The sequence below is a fragment of the Talaromyces marneffei genome, chromosome 2 (genome assembly GCF_009556855.1).
Source record: "Talaromyces marneffei chromosome 2, complete sequence".
NCBI classification, from domain to species: domain Eukaryota; kingdom Fungi; phylum Ascomycota; class Eurotiomycetes; order Eurotiales; family Trichocomaceae; genus Talaromyces; species Talaromyces marneffei.
Genome location: NC_072349.1, coordinates 3270826 through 3292797, shown reverse-complemented (window position 1 = coordinate 3292797; position 21972 = coordinate 3270826). Strand labels below are relative to the sequence as shown.

The following is a 21972-nucleotide window of genomic DNA, read 5'->3' as shown; positions in this document are numbered from 1 at the left end:
ATAAGAACGGAAATTATCATTGATGACAGAACATATTTATCAATGTCCCATCTTCAGTACTTTGCTACAAGGGCGTTGGTGAGAAAAACCGGCAAAAGTCTAGATACAACCAGGCTGTCCGTATTGGCGACCGCATTGAGTGCGCAGGGCAAGGTGAGCATTTAACTCGCTTTGGTTATTCGTCTTTCTTCAATTTACTGGGTGTTGAAAAGGCGGATGGAACCGTGAAACTGGAGGTTTCTACCGCGAGATCAATGCTCAAAATTGATCAAGCATTCGCCAATGTTGAACACAACCTCCGGGATGCTGGTGTAAAGGCTGGAGTCAGGTTTTCCGCGTCAATTCTTACCACGTTCCAATTAATGATGAGGCTCTGGCTGTCATGGTCCGCAATTTTGAGAAATACATGCCGAACCATCAGCCCCTCTGGACTTGCGTCGCTCTGACTCGCCTCAGCGAGGATGATATGCGAGTCGAAATCGAGGTTGTTGCGCATGTTCTAAATTGAATGCAATTTTCAGTGGCTCATATCCCAGATTCCCGAACCAAGGGCTGTAAGAGCAGGAGAGTGTGAGACAGGTCTTGATAAACGGGCGGGGGATATTAGGGCTAGAGATCCTCAGCCTAATAAGGGTTAGGGTTAACACGTCAGATGTATCGTAAATAGCGACATCCCAGGAAGCCTCGGGGTCCGAAGCCCAAAATATCCAATGATAGATAGATAGACGCCTTAGATAATCGTTGGTTGATGCCTAGACACTGACGTCGGTATATAAGCTACAATGTCAACATTCGTTGAAGAAATCTCTCCTATGTTTACATGTTAACAGTTCATCGCAAGTTCTAACTTATCTAGAGTCTTGTTATTTTAAAGCAGGGATTAGTGAAGGACAATAAATTTAATCAACGATATCAAAAATAAAGCGGTAGTTTAACCACCATCATGGCCAGCGAGATCTTCACATTAGAGGAGCACAGACAGAATCCACGAAGTCGTCTACGGGTCTTGACTCTCCTCTCTGTTTTATACGCTGCCCTGTTCATCTCTGCCGTCAACACAACCACTGTCACAACGGCGCTACCCACAATCGCAAAACACTTCCAATCCACATCAGGATATACCTGGGTTGGAGCTGCATATGTTCTTGCTGATACCGCCTCAGGTCCTGTCTGGACCAATTTCTCTGATATCTGGGGCAGGAAAGTGGTTTTTCTTATGGCAGTGGCTCTTTTCATGGTCAGCTCTTTTGTATGTGGATTTTCGACAAGTATGGGGATGCTTATCTCTGGAAGAGCACTACAGGGCGCTGCTGCCGGCGCTATAATGTTGCTTGTAAATATTGTGATTAGCGATATGTTTGATATGAGGCGACGAACTCTCTACCTGGGAATTTGTGATGTTATATGGGCTATGTCCGGGGCCATTGGTCCCGTTGTTGGAGGAGCATTTGCCGAGTATGCTGGATGGAGATGGATTTGGTGAGTTACTACGCTCGGTATCTGGAATATTAACAACTAATAGCAAGCTAGGTACACAAACATCCCCATCGCTGCGGTGACGTTTCTCGTCGTGTGTTTATTCATGGACGTCCACAATCCCCGGACTCCGATATGGCGAGGTCTGAAAGCAGTCGATTGGTTAGGCAGCGCGTCATTACTAGCTGTGACACTCATGGTTCTTCTCGGGCTCAACATTGGTGGCGAATATACAGACTGGACTTCATCAAAAGTCCTTGTTCTAATCATCGTTGGTCTTGCTCTTTCCGGTGTCTTTTTCTCTGTGGAAGCCAAAGTCGCAAAGTATCCGGTCATGCCGGTTCAGGTGTTCAAAAATCGATCTAATGCCGCGGCAATCGCGATCGGTGCCTTGCACGCATTTGTAAGTCGAAGTGTATCAGCGTTCTCAATTGCTGTTTCTGAATTCCTAACACGTTAATGTCCATAGGCAATGATGGGCCCAGAGTACTATCTCCCACTCTATTTTCAATCATCAAAGCTGGCACAACCCCTACAATCCGGCCTCTTGGGTCTTCCATTCGTGTTTCTGGAAGGTATGGGAGGTATTATCAGTGGACTAGTGATTCACTACACGGGCCGCTACAACGCTCTCCTTTGGGCTGGCGCAGTCTTGATGACCCTGGGCTTTGGGTTATTGATTGACCTCAAATCTTCAACTGGCCTCGCCAAGATCATGATCTACCAGATCATTGGTGCACTAGGGTCTGGTCTTCTAATTCAACCACCCTTGGTTGCGATCCAAGCGAATGTATCCCAACAGGAGACAGCCACGGCCACGTCAACGCTGACATTCATGCGTGGCCTGGCCCAGGCAGCATCAATAGTGATTGGTGGAGTTGTCTTTCAGAGTTCCATGAATTTGAAGCAATCGGATCTTGTAAATGCAGGACTGGCTCCGGACATGGTAGCGACATTTTCGGGGCAGGATGCTCAGGTAAATGTTGACCAGCTTCGATCTATATCGGATATCACTCAACGGCATGCTGTTCAGGATTCGTATGCATGGAGCTTAGGAAATGCTTGGATTTTGTATGCGGGAATTGCTGGGCTTACCATCGTTGCATCGTATTTTGTCGGAACACATACTCTCTCTACGGAGCATGTTGAGACGAGAACTGGTCTTGACGAAAGGGAGAGTAAAAGTTGATATCGGAATTCTACAGAATGTGAGGTGGTATCAGACATAACAAGATCTTATATAGGAGATTCTGAATGGTGTCTCGTACATCATTATAGTTTGGATGTTCATGGCTATGTGAAAGCGCAATGTATGCAAAAACACTCCAAGACATGTACTTAAAAAGGGACTCTCACGGGTTATTCCAGAGCGAGATCCGGTTCATTTTGGTGAAACACCCGGTCTGTCATGGATATTGATGACCGGGTACTATCCGCGCTCGGCGGCAATCATCCCCGTTCCTCCCATTGAAAAGACAGAAAATAGCCAACTCTCTGAGAAGTTAGAATTACATCCATTCAGTATAATTTTCTCAAAAATGGCGTCTTATTCTCAACCTCCCAAGCCTCTCCCTCTGAAGATCTCTTCGCCAAATGGCGGAGACCGGCCCAATTATGTCATTTTCATGCCAGACCAGTTGAGATATGATTCCCTTGGCTGCACTACAGATGGCAACGCTGGGATCAACACTCCGAACATCGACGCTTTCCGTCGTCGCGGTACCTTATACACCAACTGCTTCACTCAGGCTTCAGTCTGTTCACAGTCAAGATGTAGCATGTTCACCGGCTGCTACCCCCATGTTAGCGGCCATCGCAGTCTCCAAAACCTCATTAAGCCGTGGGAACCCAATATCTTCCGAAGTATGAAAGAGAATGGTTATCACATTGCCTGCCTAGCACCTAGGGGCGACACATTTGCTCCAACTGTCACGGAACTAAGCGCGACCGAATACGGGTTTCTCGAAACGCCCGAGTTTACGCCCAAATTCGCAAGGGGGAGTGGTGGCGAGGATATTGACAAGGAGAATATCTGGAACAGACTCTTTTATAAGGGGTTGAGAAACGCAAATCAGGCGCTGGACTACGATGAGGCCGTAGTGCGGTCGGCTTTGAAGTGGCTCGAGTGTCCCCCGGATGATAAGCCATGGGTGCTATTCATGCCTCTTCTCTTCCCCCACTGTCCCTTCCAGGTGGAAGAACCCTATTTTTCAATGTACGACCGGGATAAAATGGCCAGTGTCGTTTCCAAACCAGAAAAGAAGACGGGCTATGAGCCGCGATATATGAAGGCCATCCGGGAACGATACGGAACGGGGCGTGCAACAGAGGAGATTTGGAGGGAAGTAAAAGCCACATACTTTGGAATGATTACTCGCTTAGATGATCAATTTGGACGTATATTGAATAAGGTAGACGAGCTTGGGCTATGGAAGGATACGGTAACCATGTTCTTTACCGACCACGGCGAGTACCTCGGAGACCACGGCTTGATTGAAAAGTGGCCATCAGGTCTATCAGAGACACTCGTGAGAGAGCCCTTGATCATCGCAGGTGCTGGAATTCCCGAGAACAAGACCATTAACTCCATGACCGAGATGGTCGATTTAGTACCCACGATGCTCGAAATGTCAGGCATCGGTGAACACTTTCCTCATAACGGTAAATCATGGGTTCCAATTCTTGTCGGTGATGCTACAAAGCATAAAGAGTACGCCTTTTCAGAAGGTGGATTTTTGACGTCTGAGGAGCCCTTACTGGAGCAGGGACCTTACCCATATGATATCAAGGCGAGCCTTCAGCACGAGGACACCATCATCGTCGGCAAAGCCATCTCACTAAGGGACGAGAAGTATACCTATATCTATCGCCTGTACGAACCTGCGGAGCTGTACGATCGCGTGTCTGATTCACATGAGATGCATAATCTGGCTGCCGATCCCGCATACTGTGAATTAATAGCCAAGTACGAGAGACTCGTCCTCCGCTGGCTGGTAGATGGTAGCGACTTTTTACCGTGGCAGAAAGACAATCGGTTTCCAGAAGTGAATCTGAAGAGTCCGAAGGAACAGATGGAAGAGCGTCTCCGGAAGCGCGGTCGAGCTTAGTTATTGCATGTTAGTTACGAATATAGGTGAACTTCTCTTCAAGAATAGCAGATACCTATAGGAAACGTAATCACAGTAAGATTTTATGAGATGTCTAGTCCCCAACAACAGATAAGTGCTAGGTAAAAGACAATCCCGTTTGCTTTCAAGTGATCAACAATCAAACGAACGACAAATCCAGCTCTGGATCATAATACCCATCTAGCTGCATATTGAACGGATCCCAGAGAAGTGCGTCGGAAAATCCTTGCTCAAACTCCTGTTGTTGTTCCAGTTCCAATTCCACTTGGTGATTGGACTGATTCACACCTGTGCCAGATTGAAGATACCTTGCTACCTCATTTTCCGCATAACCTAACCGGCTGTCCGCTTGATATCCTGCGGGCCGCTCAAGGTACTCTTCTTCATGGTGGTTATTATTATCATCATATATATGGCCTAGGACAGAATGCTGCGATGCTAGATGTTGTTTTTGACCAATAGCTTCTAGAGCATCGTTAATACTTGACGCTGATGTGGTTCTAGCAATCGACTCCCGGCCCAAAGCGTCGATTAGTCGCTCCGAATCCCGAAGACAACCAGCCGCATTGCTGAATATCCGTCCGAGGGGCCTAGCTAGCTCGAGTGTTCCAACAAGCTTCTTCTTCAGGGATACGATGCAGATATCTCCTTCTTCCGGCAGTAAATGTCGCAGATGGTGCAGGATTTGGGCTACTTGGTATATCGAAAATACCAAAAACTCGCCGCCGAGGCATTCATTGGACTCTAGATGATAGAACTCGGACCATAATTCGCAGAATCGGACAGCAAAGTCTAGACATGCGCGCTGACAGTACTTGACAAAGTCGGGAGGCGTCAAAGATAGAGCTTCTTTGGACACAGACTCACGAATACCGGGGATACAGAAACGGTAGAGGTTACAGTGGCACATCATCCAAAGCGAATGGAGCCCAGCATATGCGCTAGCCTCACGAGAATGGCCCATAATTACTATTCTTTGAGGGGTGAGCTTGAGTTCTGGTGGGAGGTTCCGCTCGAACAGATCGAGCTCAATCTGAAGGCTTTCCATTTCAACCCTGCTCTCGGCTGGGCTGGTGCCTTGTCTGCGAATAGTTTTGGTATACCTGCCGCTTGATCAGCTCGGATGTCGCCACATGAAGATTTATTTCTAATAGACTGACCTCAAGATCCTATCTCGAATTGCAAGAAGTCTAAGTTTAAAGGCATGAGTGTCGATATTGGCACCTGGATCGATATCGTTATCGTTGAGAAACCCAGCTTTTGAAGCAATCCCCATCTCAAAGCTTCGATCATCGCATGGAAGACGAATATGCATCTTCTCCACCGGACAAACTTGAAGATCCGCAATACCGCCAGAAAAAAGCCGATCCTGGTGGTAGATAGCCCACATAAGCCGTCTATGTGACTCCTGCACTATACAATCTAGTCCCTCGTGTTCATAGTTCATTCGCATAGTGAAAGCCACACGGGCGGCAAGAGCGAGGATATTCCATGCGTCACCAAAATCACCAGCGTGGAAACGGAAACGTGATAACAACACAAGGATCCGGAGGTGCGTGATTGTGTGTCTTCCAATCCGTCTGAGGGTTTCCTCCTGTACTTCTTGCATCCAAGCTCGAGCTGTAGCCTGGCCATCTGACGGGCCATTCCCCAGGAAAACCCCAAAGGCGACGACGCATTTGATAAGATTCGGGTCGAGGATACCTCTGCTCCAATATACGAGAATAGTTGGCTTGTGGAGAAAGACAAAGAGGATCCTGCTCGTTGTCTCGAAGTAGGCTAGAAAATAATCCCTTGTCGTCGCCTTGTCAAGTGGCCAAGTTGTTAAGAATGTAGAAGCACTTGGCTTCCCAGATTGCGTCGGTGCACCATAAATATGGCCATGGCCGCCGCTCGACCGAGTTTCGTGGTTCTCAAGCTCACAAGCTAGTCTTTTAGAAACGCATCGCTCACAGGGTCCTATACCAGAGCATTTAGCCTTGACAGCCCGGCAACTTCCGCATGCCCGTCGAGCTCTTTTCCTCTTCGTTCCAGCCTGCGTATAACCCATATGATCGTCTCCAATGTCAGGATGAGGGGTTACTGATTGTCTCTGGAAAGAGCAATCGAGTTGCAACCGTGTGCATGAGCCGCAGACAGGCTGGGCACGATCGCATCTGACCTTTCGAGAGCGGCAATTGTTGCACACTGGGAACGTCTGGATGGATTGATTATCAGTAGGAGCATTATGTAGATCGTTACGAAGCATTACGGAACGAGCCGCAGCATCTCTGGCGGATGAAGTGATTGATGCTGGTGCAAGGTTGTTTGTTCCCGCCGGGCGTCGGTGGATAACATCGTTCTATCGGCGGCAATTATTGGGGACGGAGAAACCCTAACAATGGCTCCAGCCTGTGCCCAACGTCTCTCAAAGAATAGAACACCACTCTGTCAACCTGTGTCTCGAAAACAAAAAAAAAAGATTCCAAAAAAGAAAAAAACATACAACAGCTGGGATTCACTTGTGGTCACCCACCAAATTACTAACCAGCCGGCGTGTGGCTTAAGAACGGCTGAGCGGACGGGAAGCCCTGTTTTCCACACCCTATGGTCGTATGTGACAGACAGAGACGATAGAAGCGGTTATATCCTGCGTTGATATGTGCTTTCTAGAGCAAGAGAGCTTGAATTGAGAACCAAAACCCGGCGGGACACGAAGCATATACGCTTCAATCGTTGGCTCGCAGTGCGACTTAGGGTTTTCTCCCATCCAACCCTATCAATCCGTGCTTTAGATAGAGACACACCACTATATATAATAGATTACGTGCTCTCTTGCTTTGAAGTGCTTTGATTATGAGCTAGATACCTGAAAAGAACAGACTGCCACCCACCCATGATAAACGACGCGACCAATCTTGTATTACCCCTGAAAACTGTTTCTTTTTTTTTTTCGCAATCACAGAAAGCGATAAGAGCCCGAAGGAAATGGGAATGTACTGATATCAAATGGCAGACCGAAAGAGCAGTAGTAGAAGCAGTGACAAGCAAAAGAAGAGACTTTACAGGCGTACATACATACATACATACGGACATACATGGTTCAATGGTATATGTATGAGCTCAAAAACGTGATGATCGATCGCATACCACATATACCCATAACAGTCATCAGAAACCGGGACTCGAGGATTGCACAACGGAATGGGTGGAAAAGATGAGTATGGAAGGATGACCGTTGTAGAATTCGTGTGTATGTATGATCGATCAAGACACGAAAGAAAAATTACACAGAGAACAAGAGACAAGAATAAACTCATGCAGGATTCTCGAAGATATAATATAGGAGTCTTCGAGTGTGAATTAAAATGTTAACAAGAATGATTCACCCAGACAAAGCATATAACACAAACACAAAAAAAACAGGAAATAATTGCAACAATTTAGACAGGAAAAAAGAACAAATTTCTCCCAACCACCAAATTCTATAACAATTTCGAAACGAATCTTTCCTTTCCTTTTCAGTGTAATCCACTTTTGTCCCCCGTTTTCCTTTTGCTTTTTTTTTTCTCTCAGCCTTCGTATTTGTGTTGAGATCGTTGGAATGCAATGCAAAAATCAGGTCGAAGAGAATCCGTTCGAATAATCACACATATAAACAAACTGCAAAACTGAAAAACACACGCCCCATGTCTATTGATGATTTTGACGCCGGTTTGAGCCAACCCACCATCTCAAATATACCATTCATGACGGAATGACGGAGAAAAATCGAATTGTAAAAAAAAGTAGTTGCGTTGCTGTTTTACCATTGGTCGGCCGTATCATGTTGTTCAAAGGACGATCGAGACGGGAGGGAGAAGCATCTGTTTGAAAGACTTGCTCGAAGCCAGGCCTAGCGTCGAACCTTGAAGCAGGCAAACAATCGAACGAACTCCGCGTGCCGTAGATCCGTGAAACTCGCTTATTCGAAGATGCGAAATTCCCACTCGTACCGGATCAACCCTTCTGTCGTAGAGCAAAGAAAACATAACCCATTTCCTCCTCTACAATCTAACGAACCTATTGTCTAGCGGGTTGGACGGATCCTGTATTGCAAGAAAAAGCAAGAAAAAGTCAATTTCATGTTTCTCGTTCATCAAATCAAATGGAAAAAACTTCTCAAGTGGCAATGGGCTCTTGTGGATTGGTCTTTTCATTGTTCGGGACTCCGCTGGGATTACGCATACCGTCACCGCTCAAACTCGTGGAAGCCAAGTAAAGTCCGTTCAGTCCGCCATCCTGATGAGGTCCCGCGGTCGTAGTCGGGTAGTATTTACGGTCTGGGTCGACGTGAGAGTGGATAGGCTCATGTTGAGGAGCCATCGACTGTGGAAAGACGGAGTGCATGTAGCCTTCAGGAGCACCGGGCTGGAACATGGTAGTCCAGTCGAGTTCACCGGGGTGGTTAGGCTGTTGTTGGGGCTGACCGGGCATCATAGGACGCTTGGGATCGACCAAGGGAGGTTTAGCCTGTTCAAATGAATGACGGTCAATATTATTCGGATGGCCACCAGGACCTTCAGCAGAACCAGAAGAGTGGACAAGGTACGGGCTCTGCTTCTGAGCAGCCATCCAGGAAGCTCTGTGATCTGCCTGGGCAGGGTTGAACGCGTCTCCAACGTGACCATTGTTCAGCCCGTGGGCAGAGGACATTGAATATCCCAGAGGCTGCTGCTCCGTGAGACCAGGTCGGCCAGCCGGAGCCAGCGTGTGGCCATGGCCATTCACGTGCGCGTCGCCATAAGTCGTACCCGCAATACCATTGGAAGGCGGAATGGAGTTACTGACTTCTTCCTGAACGGATTTTGCAGCATTAGCTGCGGCCTGAGACCGTTTCAGGTGCGCCTGAGGATGCGAGAGATGGCTCGCTCCTGTGGGGTTACCGCGGCGTAACGAGCACTTTTGGAAGTGTCGTTTCAAAATATCGCTTCGGGAGAATGTATCTTTGCAGAGAACACACATGTAGGGGCGATCACCGGTGTCTGCGTTTGATGGTTAATAGATGGAAAAAGGTAATGAATTGAGTGGAACAACTTACGTCTCAAAAGATGGCGTTTAAGATGCTTCGCGTGGAGGTACGTCTTGGTACAATGAGGGCAAGGGAACTTGCCGTCGGCATCCTTGGCCGGAATCGTGGTGCTTCTAGCGGTTCCATTGGCACCGTTGGGGACTGCAGCGCGTCCGGGAACACTGGGAAGAATGCCTCGTCGTCCCTGCGATCCTACAACCTGAGTACGAGGAGGTTCCCGGTTGTCAGGAAGAGGCGCCTGGCCATTAGCAGCGGCCATTGGATCAGCGCCGGCCCAGATAGGAGCTCTGCCTTCTGGGTGACTGAAGGCGCCAGAGGGCATTGCCGCGTAGTCGGGACGACGATCGCGAGGCGGAGCTGGCGCAATTGGCTGAGGGTAGCTCTGAGATCCAGACGTGGGAGGCAAGAGGGTCTGGGGAGACTGATATCCTTGCGGGGGCTGACCCTGAGGTTGACCGCCAGGGTGGGCGAGGAACGAAGTTGGTGGCAGGCTGCTCACAGGAGTGTGAGGTCCAATGGGCGCAGCAGTCGCGTAGACATCGTGAGCCGAAGTGGCAGGATAACGCGCCATATCGGGACGATAGGACTGGCCCATGTATGGAGTCGGCGACTGGCTATGATGGGGCTGCAATGGAGGAAGCGTATGGGGTTGCGAAACCGGGTACTGCGGCTGCATTGGGTATTGCGGCATTTGCATGCTCGATAGAGGAGTCGAGCCCTGGGGCAGCGACGTCGAAGAAGGTCGCGACGGATGGGAGCGAGGATCCATAGTGGAGGAAAGAAAGGTGGCCGTGTTGATTATGAAAAAGAGAGGGGGACGCGGCCGCGAGACTCTGTTCCTTCTTTGTTTTCTTTTTCTTCTCGAGAATTCCTTGAACTATCCAATTCGTAAAGTGACTTTCAACACCGTGATTTCCAGACGGTGCAGTGTCGAATGGCTCCTTTCTTCTCTTTTTTTCCCCGGGGAGGTGGGTATCTGTTCCCTTCCTTCCCTTTTGATGTTCCGAGTCACGACGCGTCAAACTGTCGACGACGAAGCGACAAGTAAGGATCGAATTGACGGAGCAAAAGAAAGAATAAAGAAAGAATGAATGAGAGACTCCACTCGTGATACGAGAGAAGTTCAGATCGGACAGGATGAGGATAAGAGGGGGGAGATTGTGTTGGAGAAGAAAATTGGAGTCGGGAAGTAGGTGGTGGTGAGAGTCAGTCAGTGGTGGTAGTGGTAAGAAAAGGTCCCCACGGTGGAAAAAAAAAAGGTGCGTGGGAGTGGGAACTTCTCTTTATCCGCGACCGGCCAAGTTGGGCTCCACCAAGGAACGCTGCGGTGGGTCAGCCAAATGCTGGACGAAGCCAACGGATTCGATTTCGCGTCAAGCCACACGCGCAATCTGACCAGGGTCTGACAGCTTGCTTTTTCTGTTTGATACTTCGATATTCGGCAGTGGGAGAGAGTTGAAGTGCGTGAGAATGTGTGTGTGTGTGTGTAAGAGAGAGAGAGCGAAGTGTGGAAGAGGAGGTGAATAGAAAGAAGAGCGAAGGAGTCTTTAAGACAACAAATGATGGGGTGGCGTGAGAATAGTTCCGGAAGTGTCCTAGTCAAACAGACTGTACTGTAATCCTGTAACTAACGTACTCGCGAATAGCTGGCAGTGGTGACTCTTGCTTAGAAAGGGCGGGTAGCGAGAGAGGAAAGGGAAGGGAGAGACCGAGATTTGGGTCTGTGTAGTCCAGCGAAAAATTCAGTCTTGGGAGGCAAAAATAAAGCGGCGAGAGAGCCGAATCAGGAACACCTACGTCGACTGGCCTGCTGGCGTTTTCGGCACCAGTGATTCGCTGAATGCCGGGGGGTAATGCCGAGTGTGTGGTGGGTGTACGTATATCCGTGGCCGTTCGCTGCTTGTACGTACTCGTAGCATTAGACTTAATATTTGCCATGCTCACTGCGTGGAGCAATCTTACCCAGACACTCAGTAGTTAGTTATATTTACACACCTATTCTCTAGCCATCGCAGCCAAGAAAGATCTCTCGTGGATGTCATACAGATAGCGTAGCAATCTCGCGATGCGACAAGAAATCCTCGGGTTTGTTTCCTTAGAATCCTCGCCAGCAATTCCGAGGATCATCCGATATTCTTCGCGTCGTCGAATCACCGTCGCTTACGTAAACGCCGTTTCAATTCTAGCGTTGCTTATTGGTTCGATGACGCAAAAAAAGGGGGCCCCCTTCCCGGAAGAGTAAGGAGGGGTCGTGCGCCTTATGGCATAGTGCGTGCATATGAGCCACAGCGAGTGCTGTCCAAAAACAGGGAAATCTAAACGGTCAGGCTTGGTCGCCCGTTTCAGAATACGTAATTATACACACATGAGTTGACGGGCATATTGCCATTTGCTGCTCATCTGTCGAGTTTCATGGTTCCTTGCAAAAAATACAGGGAAGAACGCCAACAATCGAAAAAGGAAGTTACAATCTTCCAATCGGAACATGCCGCCCGACATACAACCAGGATACATACACACACAATTTACTCGTACGTACATACATACCTAGGTAACGCCGTACAAGCAGCGAATAATAGGTAGCAGCAACCTTGAAAGTAATAATAGTAACAGGAACAAAGAAAGTACCGACAAGAGATATCAGGCCGACAACTGCACGCACAAATACCTGACTGCTACTTTCTGTACACAGTGAGGCGGTATACTACTTGTGACTAGGTACTACCAGTACATAGTTAACTAACATTTATTGAGTTCGTGGGCTTGTTATAGGACTGTCCATGTCAGAGAGTGGTGGGCTCGGCCCGACAAATCATGTAACTGTTTGACTGATTTTCGAGTAGTCCTATCTACCTAACTGCCTAGGTAGGCAATACTAATAATACGCCTGCCTCGGAGACACCCATCAATGATCGTATCAAAGCCGGAGTCCTCCTTGTCTAACTTAGTCATCTGTCTTTTCGATGTCCGTTTCCGGAACGCGTATTGATGTTGCGTCGAAAGGGTTCGTTTCTGAAATGCATTGTACGTAGTGGTTTTTATTATTTTTCATCCTACGGAGTATAAAAGATTTTGATTCTGATATCAACGGCTATGTGGGCCGGCCATCTAGCATCTGCAAGAAGTAAGATCATATGGTTTGAACTACACCAAAAGTATGCTTAAATTCTCCCCCAAGAGCTCCATCTCGTCCCTTGACAAAGTGGATTCCTTAGGCCACCCGACCGGGTTCCTGGACCGTTCGTCCCACTTTGTGCAGAATGATAAGATCTGCTCCATGCGCCAACACAAGCAAGCAAGCAGGTTCGTGCTTTACTACATACATAGTACGTAGTTATACAATTGAAGCTATTGAGATTACTCAATCAAAGTAGACAGCAAAGATAGTAATATACACGTCCGTCCGCATCGGTCGAGACATGATGGCACGATTACTACCCAGACACACTAATGCACTCAAAGACCAAAAGGGCAGGATTGTTAACTAGTTCAACTACGTACGTAGTATGATGTGATAATCATAAAATCTGAACTAAGTGAGACTATGACCAGGATATTTTGAACTATGACCTATGAACGGAGTACCGAAAAGGAACAACGAAAGGGGAGAACGGATCCGGGCGGGCGGAGGAGGCGTCATGTGATTGAGCCATTTTTTCCCCCTTGTCTCCCACACGCACCTTCGGCCTACAGCCACAGCCGCAGGTATTCGGCATGTACGATCGAGATGGATGAAATAACTAAATGTAGGAGAGTACTCCGTAGATTGTCGGCCATTCCGATGGTTTTATCTTCCATTCTCATTGTACATACTACGTAGTAGGACGTCAGTAACGTACTCATATCCAGGTACGTGCATAACAAAGCGCATAACTCATGAACATGCAATTGCCCTCTCCTTCAAGCATCAAGATACATACAGTAAGTAGTACGTACTCCTGTAGTATGTACGTCGTAGACATAATCTGTAATAATCTTCAGCTGTCAAAAGACCCCATCGTCCCGCACCGCACTGGGGGGGCTTCCTTCAGGGAGGGAACAGCGACTAAGTCACTACGGAGTAAAGTCGCAAAGCTTCAAGCTTCTTTGGAGGCTTCTCCCGCTTCTATTGTGGACCTTCCGCATATCCACTACCCACCACAATTCACCTCACGAAATATTTATCGAAGCATGCAGTAAGTAGCTATCTACGTACTACTACGTAAGATACTACATATCTACCAAATATAGAAAATATGACCTGTCAATTGTCGATGCAGAGATAGCAGTGATTATCTATCTATCCACGTACAACGACAACCCGGGTTATAGGCCTGATTGGGCAAGATGGAATGAGGTGGACGCATACAGATACTCCTTTCGGGTTAGTGCGAGATGGTGCTTGGCGATCCAGGACCCGCCAATCTGTATGCCATAATACGTACACACATTACACGTCGAGTCGAGTCAAGTCTCCGTACTCGAGCATTATTAACAAAGAATCCGATAAGTGTGACGAGGCAGATAGAAGCTTATCATTTACACAAGCAACGAATGAAAGGCATAGTTTCTTGCATCCGAGAATTTACTGGACAATTTTGAATTTAACACACAAAGAGTCAAAGGCCGAAAACGCCAACCCCTCGGTTTCCTCTTTGGAAGCACAACTGAAAGGAGAATAAGCTCCGCCAATTCTTACATGACTGTGCTTTGTTTGCAACGTGGTGAAGTTAACTCTACCTAGGAGTTCAGGATGTAGATTGGTGTAAATAGTGCTACCTAAATACAAGACTCGGCACGAGGATTGAATGCCGAAATTTTTTAATATAAAAGGCTTCGTTTCTCGTCGGCAGTTGGTTTAGCTGTAAGTATGTACTCTGAATACGTATTACGGAGACTATACGGAGTACTTTGTAATGGTAACCACCGGCAAAGTTGCCGAGTTGCATTGATACCAAGTCCTCCCCTGGCTACTCTGGACAATTATTGATTTTGATTATCAATCTTGCAGCTTGCCACTAAGTTACTAGTTAGTTAGTTAGTTACAGTGCGCACCGATTACGCACTCGAATATTCTTAGATGGATCCATTTGAGCCGAGGCAAGTTGCATTGCATTGCATTCATACTACATAGTACATACTGCGTCTTCCAGGACAAGAAACAAGAAAAAAAAATACAGACGACATAGTACTGAGTCCTCCGTACAGGAGTCAATCAAATCCATGGTTCTGGGAACAAAAACTTTTCCCTAGGCCAAGGATGCGATGTTTCCAGACTTTTACAAATTCGCCTCTCATATCCTCAACCATGGTTGTAGCAAACAGGGCACAAAAGGGAAGAAAAAAAAAAAAAAAAAAAACCTTGAAGAAAAAATGACCCATTCGAAAAGTTAATTCTTCCGATTCCGTTTGTTGGGACAAGGGGCTTATAGCGGCGATTTTTTTTTTATTGTCGGCAAAGCGCGGAATCTGTTCCGAGATTTGATACTACTACTACGTACATAGTACGTACAGTATACTACTCCGTACGTACGTAGCACTCCTTAGCATATGTAGTATATGCGGTATGACATGTAGCATTATGAATAACGTGATCTTGCAAAAAATATAATAGATTAATTTATCATAATATTATTTAAGTTAGTTAAGCTAGTTCCAATTTTACTTGCAGTCACAAGGTACTTATCCGTAGTGGCTAAGCCAAACACGTCACCGCCAACAGCTGAGTGAACTGCGCCGACGATAATGCATTTCCGCTTTCAGAAATTACTGTTGGTGATTACAGAAAGTCGCAGTTGGGTATCCTTCGCGGAAAGGTTAATTTAACTAACTAATAGAATGCTTTAACTTACGTGGTTTTCGTAAATGATTAATTAATCATGTGATTTATTTATCTTCGACGGACGATGAGTTAGGTCTTGGAGTGTAGTTATGGTGCTGATGCTTAGGGCTGGAATAAACTACATATCCACCAACCTCATGGATGCCGGATGGTAATAATGGAACATAAACTGGATCCTCAGTGATAACCTAGCCCACTATCTAGGTACAGGTATGGGATGGATCATGGATGGGCTCGAGATCCCCGCAAACCCAACAAACTGGGGGCCACCCTGGGTAATTAACCTCCTGCTGCTGAGTCGCTGGCTGACAGGATGCGGGAGTACCTTAAGGTAAACTACATGTCTAGCTGCAGTGGAGGACATGGAAGAGGGGGGTGGAGGATGGGGTAAGCCTTATCCCATCCCCATCCCATAAGTTAACTAGTTAGTTACCTTTTTTTTAATGTGGGCAATTCAACCGAACAACTCTATGTTCGGATTCTCCATAGGGTAGACGTCAGATCTACTTGTACCATATACGTATGTAGTAACGCCGCCTTACTTATGGATACATACCATCTCCATATTCTCCGGAGGGGGAACATGGTGGAGTAGAGTACCCCCATCGACTTCTGGAGTCTGCACGACTCCGTAACTTAGTTAAGACTGACGGTTAACCAACTAACTAGGTATAGGTCTCCATCGAACCTTAAGAAAAAGAGGAGCCTTGTGATGTTTCCACTTTCCACTCTATCTTCCCACGTGCTATGCCGAACCCTAGGTATCTCCATCTGCATACATACGTAGTTAGTTAGACTTGATGCAGGACGTCGGTTCTGTTATTTATTACACGTGCTAAGGGGTTATTCCTTGACTACAATAATGTTAATAAACCGAAAAAAAAAAAGTAATATTGGAATCATCTATGGATTGCGTTTGGCTATGACTTTGCGAACATTGAACGGGATCCAGGTATTGCCAGTACGTCGCTGGTTAATTTCGGGAAACGCAGATGCAAGCAAATTAAGTACATCGTATTCTCGTTGCGAAGAAACATTTGCAACATGAGATCCCGTTTCTTCTTTGTTATTTACCCAAGACGTTACCGCATAATTTAGGAAAGGGAATTCCTCTTTGAGACGGTCTCCAGCGGTAGACAGGCTTGCCTTGCTGCCAGGCGTGTTTATTCCAGACGCGGCCACGAGTTCCTCCATATTGCAATACCTGACACACGTTTCTGCCATTGATTGTTGGGCTTCTCTAGCCACTTGGTCAAAGTCTTTTGGGCGAGAATTCGATGTCCTGTTGTATAACCTCACGAGTGCCATTTTGTCGATGAAGAATTCTTGAACGGACTGATGGATGAATTGCACGTCATTCGAGTCTGTGATCTCAACGAGACCATGGCCTAGAGCCTCGACTCTTCTTTCCATCACCTTGCAAGTACATTTATCAAGACATTCACAATCACATGGAAAATCACGAGCGCTTTTGCAATCTTTCAACGATTTGATGGTTGGATTGGCGTCAATGAACATCGCCCAGCGCAGTTCCTCCAGAGTCAGTGGTTCCTTGGCGAAGCAGATCCAATAAACCAGTCGTAGTGAGTTCTTATTGCCGAGCATATTTTGAAAGAGATCTTCGTACAGCCTTTCCAAATCCCGAGGGGTTTCAGCTATGCTACCTTCAATCTCTTTCTTGGAAAATCCCCGGGAGTATAGAGACTTCACACGTTCTAAAACGAGGTATGCCCACATAAAAGAACCAGCAGAATAGTTGATAATTGTATTCGGGATCCTCGTGTCACGAAATGGATCAAGTTGAGACCAAACATAAGAGTCGATGCCGGTGATGTTGTGGCGCTCAACACATACTTGAAAAGTATCCTCCACCATTGCATTGATCAAAAGCGGAGGATTTCGACAACTACAGCATATATAAAGTCTTTTACCAACTTTTTTTTGGACCATTTTGTCAGTTGGTTTTTCAACACTTTCCTCAATTCTTTTGATGGGAGATTCTTTTATCATTTTCACGAAGGTCTCTGTCAGGTGTCTGGCATCATCTTCACCGCATTCATCCAATGCGTCAACGTACAGATATACCAGGTGGCCCTTCAAGATCTCGGTAAGTGCAGATTGAAAATCCTGAGCTAGTTGTGACATCTCCCATTGCCAACTAATTCCCGGTGGCCCTCTAGAGTCGCATTGGGTTTTAAAAAATTTCTCAAGATTCGACAGCGCTTCGATTTTCTCTTCACGAATTGATTGCTCCTCAAGGAGTTGGAAAAGAACTGTTCGGTAAAAACCAAGCATTGTCTTTTGAAGCGAAGAGCCACGGCCGTGGAAAAAGAATGAAAGAATGATGCTTTTCTTTAACTCTGGATTCTTGGAATCTGTGCTCTTTTTCTGGTCGCCTACATTTCCTTTTAGATTGTCTGTAGATTGTTCATGATCATTTGTGCTTTCATTTCGATTATCTGGGTTCTTCTTCCTCTCATCGAAAGCCCATCGCATCAACGTGGATTTTCCAGAGACAGGCTTTCCTTTGATCCAAAGTAGGCCTCCATCGTCTCGCCAGTGCTGGTATTCTTCACAATTAAATAGCCAACAGCATGTATCATTTTTAGAAGTTGATGTAATACTGTAGTAGCGACTGTACATTTCTGGAAAACTCAGCGATCGTTTGCATGCGTTCAACGTACTGGGACAGTCATTTGCACCTACAAGACGAGTTTAGCCATCGAGATACATAAATAGAAGCGAGAAGAAATCGTTCTTACTCAAGCATACACCTTCATTGAAAATATTGTTTTGAAATATGTGACCACTGCCTGGAATATTGTTGGCAGATCTAGTTGGAGCTGTGTTTTGATGCTCTGGGCCCGAACTGCTCAGGAGAACTTTGTCAAGATCCATTTCGGCGTGTAGGGGTGCAATAAGAGAGGTAGCATAGTATCAGGATTGATGATTGAGAGACTGAATTGCTAAAAATCATGATGATTTATACTCTGAAGAAGCAATTGAGGTAGAAGAAGACAATGGCAGACAGGACACCTGCCATACAAAGATATGCTCCATACTGACTGTGTGCAGTGCACATCCAAGGCAGTTATGATGATGATGATGATGATGATGATGATGATGATGATGATGATGATGATGTGATGCTACTGCTGCTGCGCAAAGGCGCCTTCCATCATCTACAAAGCAATCGCAAACAGTTGGTAAATATCAGTTATTAGCTATATTGTTTGAAGGCTTTGAGTAAAGCCTTTATGAATCATGACAATCTGTTCATCAAACCTGCCTGTGTAGAGAACATTGAATGAAAGCTGCTTCACCATCTTAGAATATATATTCTTTGTCTTGAAGTCATGCCAACAGCTCTGATCAAAGTCAATGCCAGACAAGGCTGCCAAAGGAGCTCTTGAGGAATTGAACAGAATCCGCCTTCTCCTATGGTATTAGAGAATCGAGATCCCAGGTTAGGCATCCCATCCAATGCATCCCTAAGGAAGTGAGTAGCGATTTCGAGTTCAGATGATTGTCGATGAGATCCTGGAGAATATTAAGCTTCCTCTCTATCTCTCGCTATCTCTCTTTTTCTCCATCTAGCTCTCATACTCCTGCCTTTATCCATCTTCCAAAAAAGGAAGGTACGGCCGAGCCATCTCTTAGTCGCAGCACCGCCTCAGGTTCAAGAATAAATTCTCGTGACCATAGTGGAAGAACATCTGATGTGCTTTACGGTGTACTATCAACGGGCTCCTGCAGCCGATATTGAAGACTGACATGTAGCATTGGTGGTTGAACACTACTTCATGGTGTACTTCTAGCCAGTGAACAAGGACAAGCGCTGCTAAGCCTCGTGAAACGCTATACACAACTCAGTTCAGGTTGCAATTGACCTTTCATCAGGCCCTGCTACGTTACCCAGTAGACATTGGTTCTCTCCGAATTATTGATATCCTGTATTACTATACAGCAGCAATCTTCCGCAGAAACAAACGAACCTCACCAGTCAGCAGCTAGGGGAATATAGCTCGATTCCAGCCTTGTTTAACGTAGGCATTCCGAATCCACATTCGTATCATTATGATTCAACAAATTTGGTTCCAGAGTCATTCAAGCATAAAAGCCAGGAAATTCCGCGGTAAACACCAGGTTGTTCAGGCTCACTCAATTTTCTCTCGACAATAGTCATTCTCCGGCCAGCCTCGAAGAACTACCAAAACACGGTATATGATGGGCCGGTCATTGTTCTCGCGATTGACTGGAACGCCAGCCAACACTTCGGCAAACAATCAACTGGTTCGCCATGACGATACTCAGCAGTCCACCGACAGCTCTCCCGCGCATGTTTCTTTCCCGAGTGGAATCAAGGTGCTTCATGATTGTCCTGACGCCACGATCGATATATGTTTTGTCCATGGCTTGACTGGGAATCGAGAGAGTACCTGGACGGCCGAGGGAAAACCCGAACCCTGGCCAAAGGCTCTCCTTCCATCCGAGATCGGGAATGCTCGTATCATTACCTTTGGCTACGATGCCTATGTTGTGCGGGCATCAGCGGCTAGCAAGAACCATTTAAGGGATCATGCTGATAACCTTGTCAATGCTTTGACGGTGGATAGAGCACGTATCAATGCCTCAACTCGCGCCCTGATTTTTGTGGCTCATAGTTTGGGGGGTCTTGTGTGCAAAAAAGCACTCTTAAGTTCACGAGTCAACGGCGAGGCTGATCTTCGCGGCATATTCAAGTCCACCAAAGGCATCATTTTCATGGGCACTCCTCACGAGGGATCATGGGCGGCAAACTGGGCAATTTTTCCAGCAAAATTGCTCAGCTTGATCAAGTCTACCAACATAAATCTACTGGATACCCTAGGCCGAGGTAATGAAATGCTCGAAGATATTCAACATGATTTTTTATCAATGATTGCAAATCCCCACAAAAAAAATAGTGGGGGTATCAAAGTGATGTGCTTCTATGAAGAATTGGGATATGGCCCAAAAGGAATCTGTTTTGTATCCAAGAAATCTGCAACCTTGGCAGGCCAAAACGACTTCAGCATTCATGCAACTCATGAAAACATGGTCAAATTCGCTTCCAGCAAGGATCCCGGATTCCATATGCTGTGTGGAGTGTTGGTTAAATGGGAACATGAAATCAAGGAAGAGACTGCTAAAGCTCTTGCTGATCAGCAGCAGCAGCAGCATGAGGGAACGAAAAGGCCGGGCGACGCAAATCCTGGTCAATCCGGTAACCAGCATACTGGAAATACCTATAACTATAACTCTGGAGGTGGAAACCAATCTGGAAACACCTATCAATCTGGAAACACCTATCAATCTGGAAACACCTCTTACAACTCTGGAAGTGGACACCAATTTCAAGGGAGTCATTTCAATGGAAATGTAAGATTTTAAGGGAAATCTCAATCCCAGGAGCCAACTTGTTTGGTTGATATACACAACTTGTGATATTCTGTAATGTGGTATCATTTTGATTGACTGCAAAGATAATATTTTGAATACATGGATCATTTTTCTTTAATGTCGCTCTGATCATCAAAATAGCATGGCAATATAATGACTTTGACCATCAAGGGTAGAACAGGTGAGAGAACGATGTTGTGTAGTTATCGTGATTCCCCTCTTGGATAGGTGGGTATATAGAGGAGAGAGGTGTCGAGGAAGGCTGCCCTCAAGTATAGCTTCCGGTCGTTGTAATCGTGTTGATAGTCGTAGTATTTCATAGTATTTCGTAGCATTGTAATGATTTTTTTTTCTCTTTCTTTCATGCGTGAATGTCCCTCAACTTGTGTGTCCTTCGTTCTCTTCCATCACAAACTAAGCTGATCAACACTCCCAACCCTCCCAGTCGCCCCTATTCGTCCACCAGCCTTTGTCACCATGCCCAGCCGATAAAACCGTTCTTCGCCCGTCGCGCTTCTCCCGCCTATATACCATTTCTCATGACCCAAAGCGTCTCGAAACCCGCCTGATCCGCTCGAGCTATCGCTGCCACGACGTCGGCGATCGTGGTTGTATACGATTGGTATGGGACCTGAGGTTGGTGATGTTGATGTAGGTGATGTGTTTTCTGTTGCTGTTGTCGTTGTAGGAATGGTTGCCGGGGTACGGCTGTGTGATTGTGGACGTGTTGTGGAAGGTGAAGGTCGGTGGTGGGGAGGGTGGTGGTGATGTGAGCGATGATGTGGATGGTGATGTTGTTGTTGATTTTGTGGCGACGATGACGGATTTGCTGATGTAGTTGCGTTTTGTGATGAAGATAAGGGTGTGGTAGTCGGCGTCGAGGATGTCGTCGATGATGTCGTCTTGGTGGCCATCGCTCGCGCACCGGAGGCTATTTGTGAAGAAGTCTGCGAACCAGCCGCTGAGGGTGCCTTGAAGGTTGATTGTGCTCTGAATGCGGCGAGGAAATTCGCCAGGAATGGGCGATTCGTCGACATTTTGGAGGAGTCTGATTGTGACATTCGATGATCGCCTGC

The 21972-nt window shown here is 46.5% G+C and overlaps 8 protein-coding genes across 8 annotated transcripts; 3 read left to right on the top strand and 5 right to left on the bottom strand.

Moving 5' to 3' along the window:
* Positions 1-943: 943 nt before the first annotated feature.
* On the top strand, positions 944-2665 carry EYB26_003546 (uncharacterized protein; the record flags this gene model as incomplete). Its single annotated transcript, XM_054262846.1, has 3 exons — positions 944-1479; positions 1531-1879; positions 1946-2665. The coding sequence occupies 3 exons, from the start codon at positions 944-946 to the stop codon at positions 2663-2665; spliced, it is 1605 nt and encodes a 534-aa protein (XP_054118821.1).
* A 349-nt stretch (positions 2666-3014) lies between these two features.
* Positions 3015-4583, top strand: EYB26_003545 (uncharacterized protein; the record flags this gene model as incomplete). The annotated part of the gene is made up of 1 exon (XM_054262845.1): positions 3015-4583. One exon carries the CDS (start codon positions 3015-3017, stop codon positions 4581-4583), a length of 1569 nt encoding a protein of 522 aa, XP_054118820.1.
* Positions 4584-4743: 160 nt separating this feature from the next.
* Positions 4744-6852, bottom strand: EYB26_003544 (uncharacterized protein; the record flags this gene model as incomplete). Its single annotated transcript, XM_054262844.1, has 2 exons — positions 4744-5707; positions 5765-6852. 2 exons carry the CDS (start codon positions 6850-6852, stop codon positions 4744-4746), a joined length of 2052 nt encoding a protein of 683 aa, XP_054118819.1.
* Positions 6853-8645: 1793 nt separating this feature from the next.
* Positions 8646-10423, bottom strand: EYB26_003543 (uncharacterized protein; the record flags this gene model as incomplete). Its single annotated transcript, XM_054262843.1, has 3 exons — positions 8646-8671; positions 8813-9607; positions 9664-10423. 3 exons carry the CDS (start codon positions 10421-10423, stop codon positions 8646-8648), a joined length of 1581 nt encoding a protein of 526 aa, XP_054118818.1.
* An 826-nt stretch (positions 10424-11249) lies between these two features.
* EYB26_003542 (uncharacterized protein) lies at positions 11250-11592 on the bottom strand (the record flags this gene model as incomplete). The annotated part of the gene is made up of 2 exons (XM_054262842.1): positions 11250-11375; positions 11452-11592. The coding sequence occupies 2 exons, from the start codon at positions 11590-11592 to the stop codon at positions 11250-11252; spliced, it is 267 nt and encodes an 88-aa protein (XP_054118817.1).
* Positions 11593-16378: 4786 nt separating this feature from the next.
* EYB26_003541 (uncharacterized protein) lies at positions 16379-18118 on the bottom strand (the record flags this gene model as incomplete). Its single annotated transcript, XM_054262841.1, has 1 exon — positions 16379-18118. One exon carries the CDS (start codon positions 18116-18118, stop codon positions 16379-16381), a length of 1740 nt encoding a protein of 579 aa, XP_054118816.1.
* A 1584-nt stretch (positions 18119-19702) lies between these two features.
* Positions 19703-20887, top strand: EYB26_003540 (uncharacterized protein; the record flags this gene model as incomplete). Its single annotated transcript, XM_054262840.1, has 1 exon — positions 19703-20887. The coding sequence occupies one exon, from the start codon at positions 19703-19705 to the stop codon at positions 20885-20887; it is 1185 nt and encodes a 394-aa protein (XP_054118815.1).
* Positions 20888-21303: 416 nt separating this feature from the next.
* Positions 21304-21933, bottom strand: EYB26_003539 (uncharacterized protein; the record flags this gene model as incomplete). Its single annotated transcript, XM_054262839.1, has 1 exon — positions 21304-21933. The coding sequence occupies one exon, from the start codon at positions 21931-21933 to the stop codon at positions 21304-21306; it is 630 nt and encodes a 209-aa protein (XP_054118814.1).
* Positions 21934-21972: the final 39 nt, after the last annotated feature.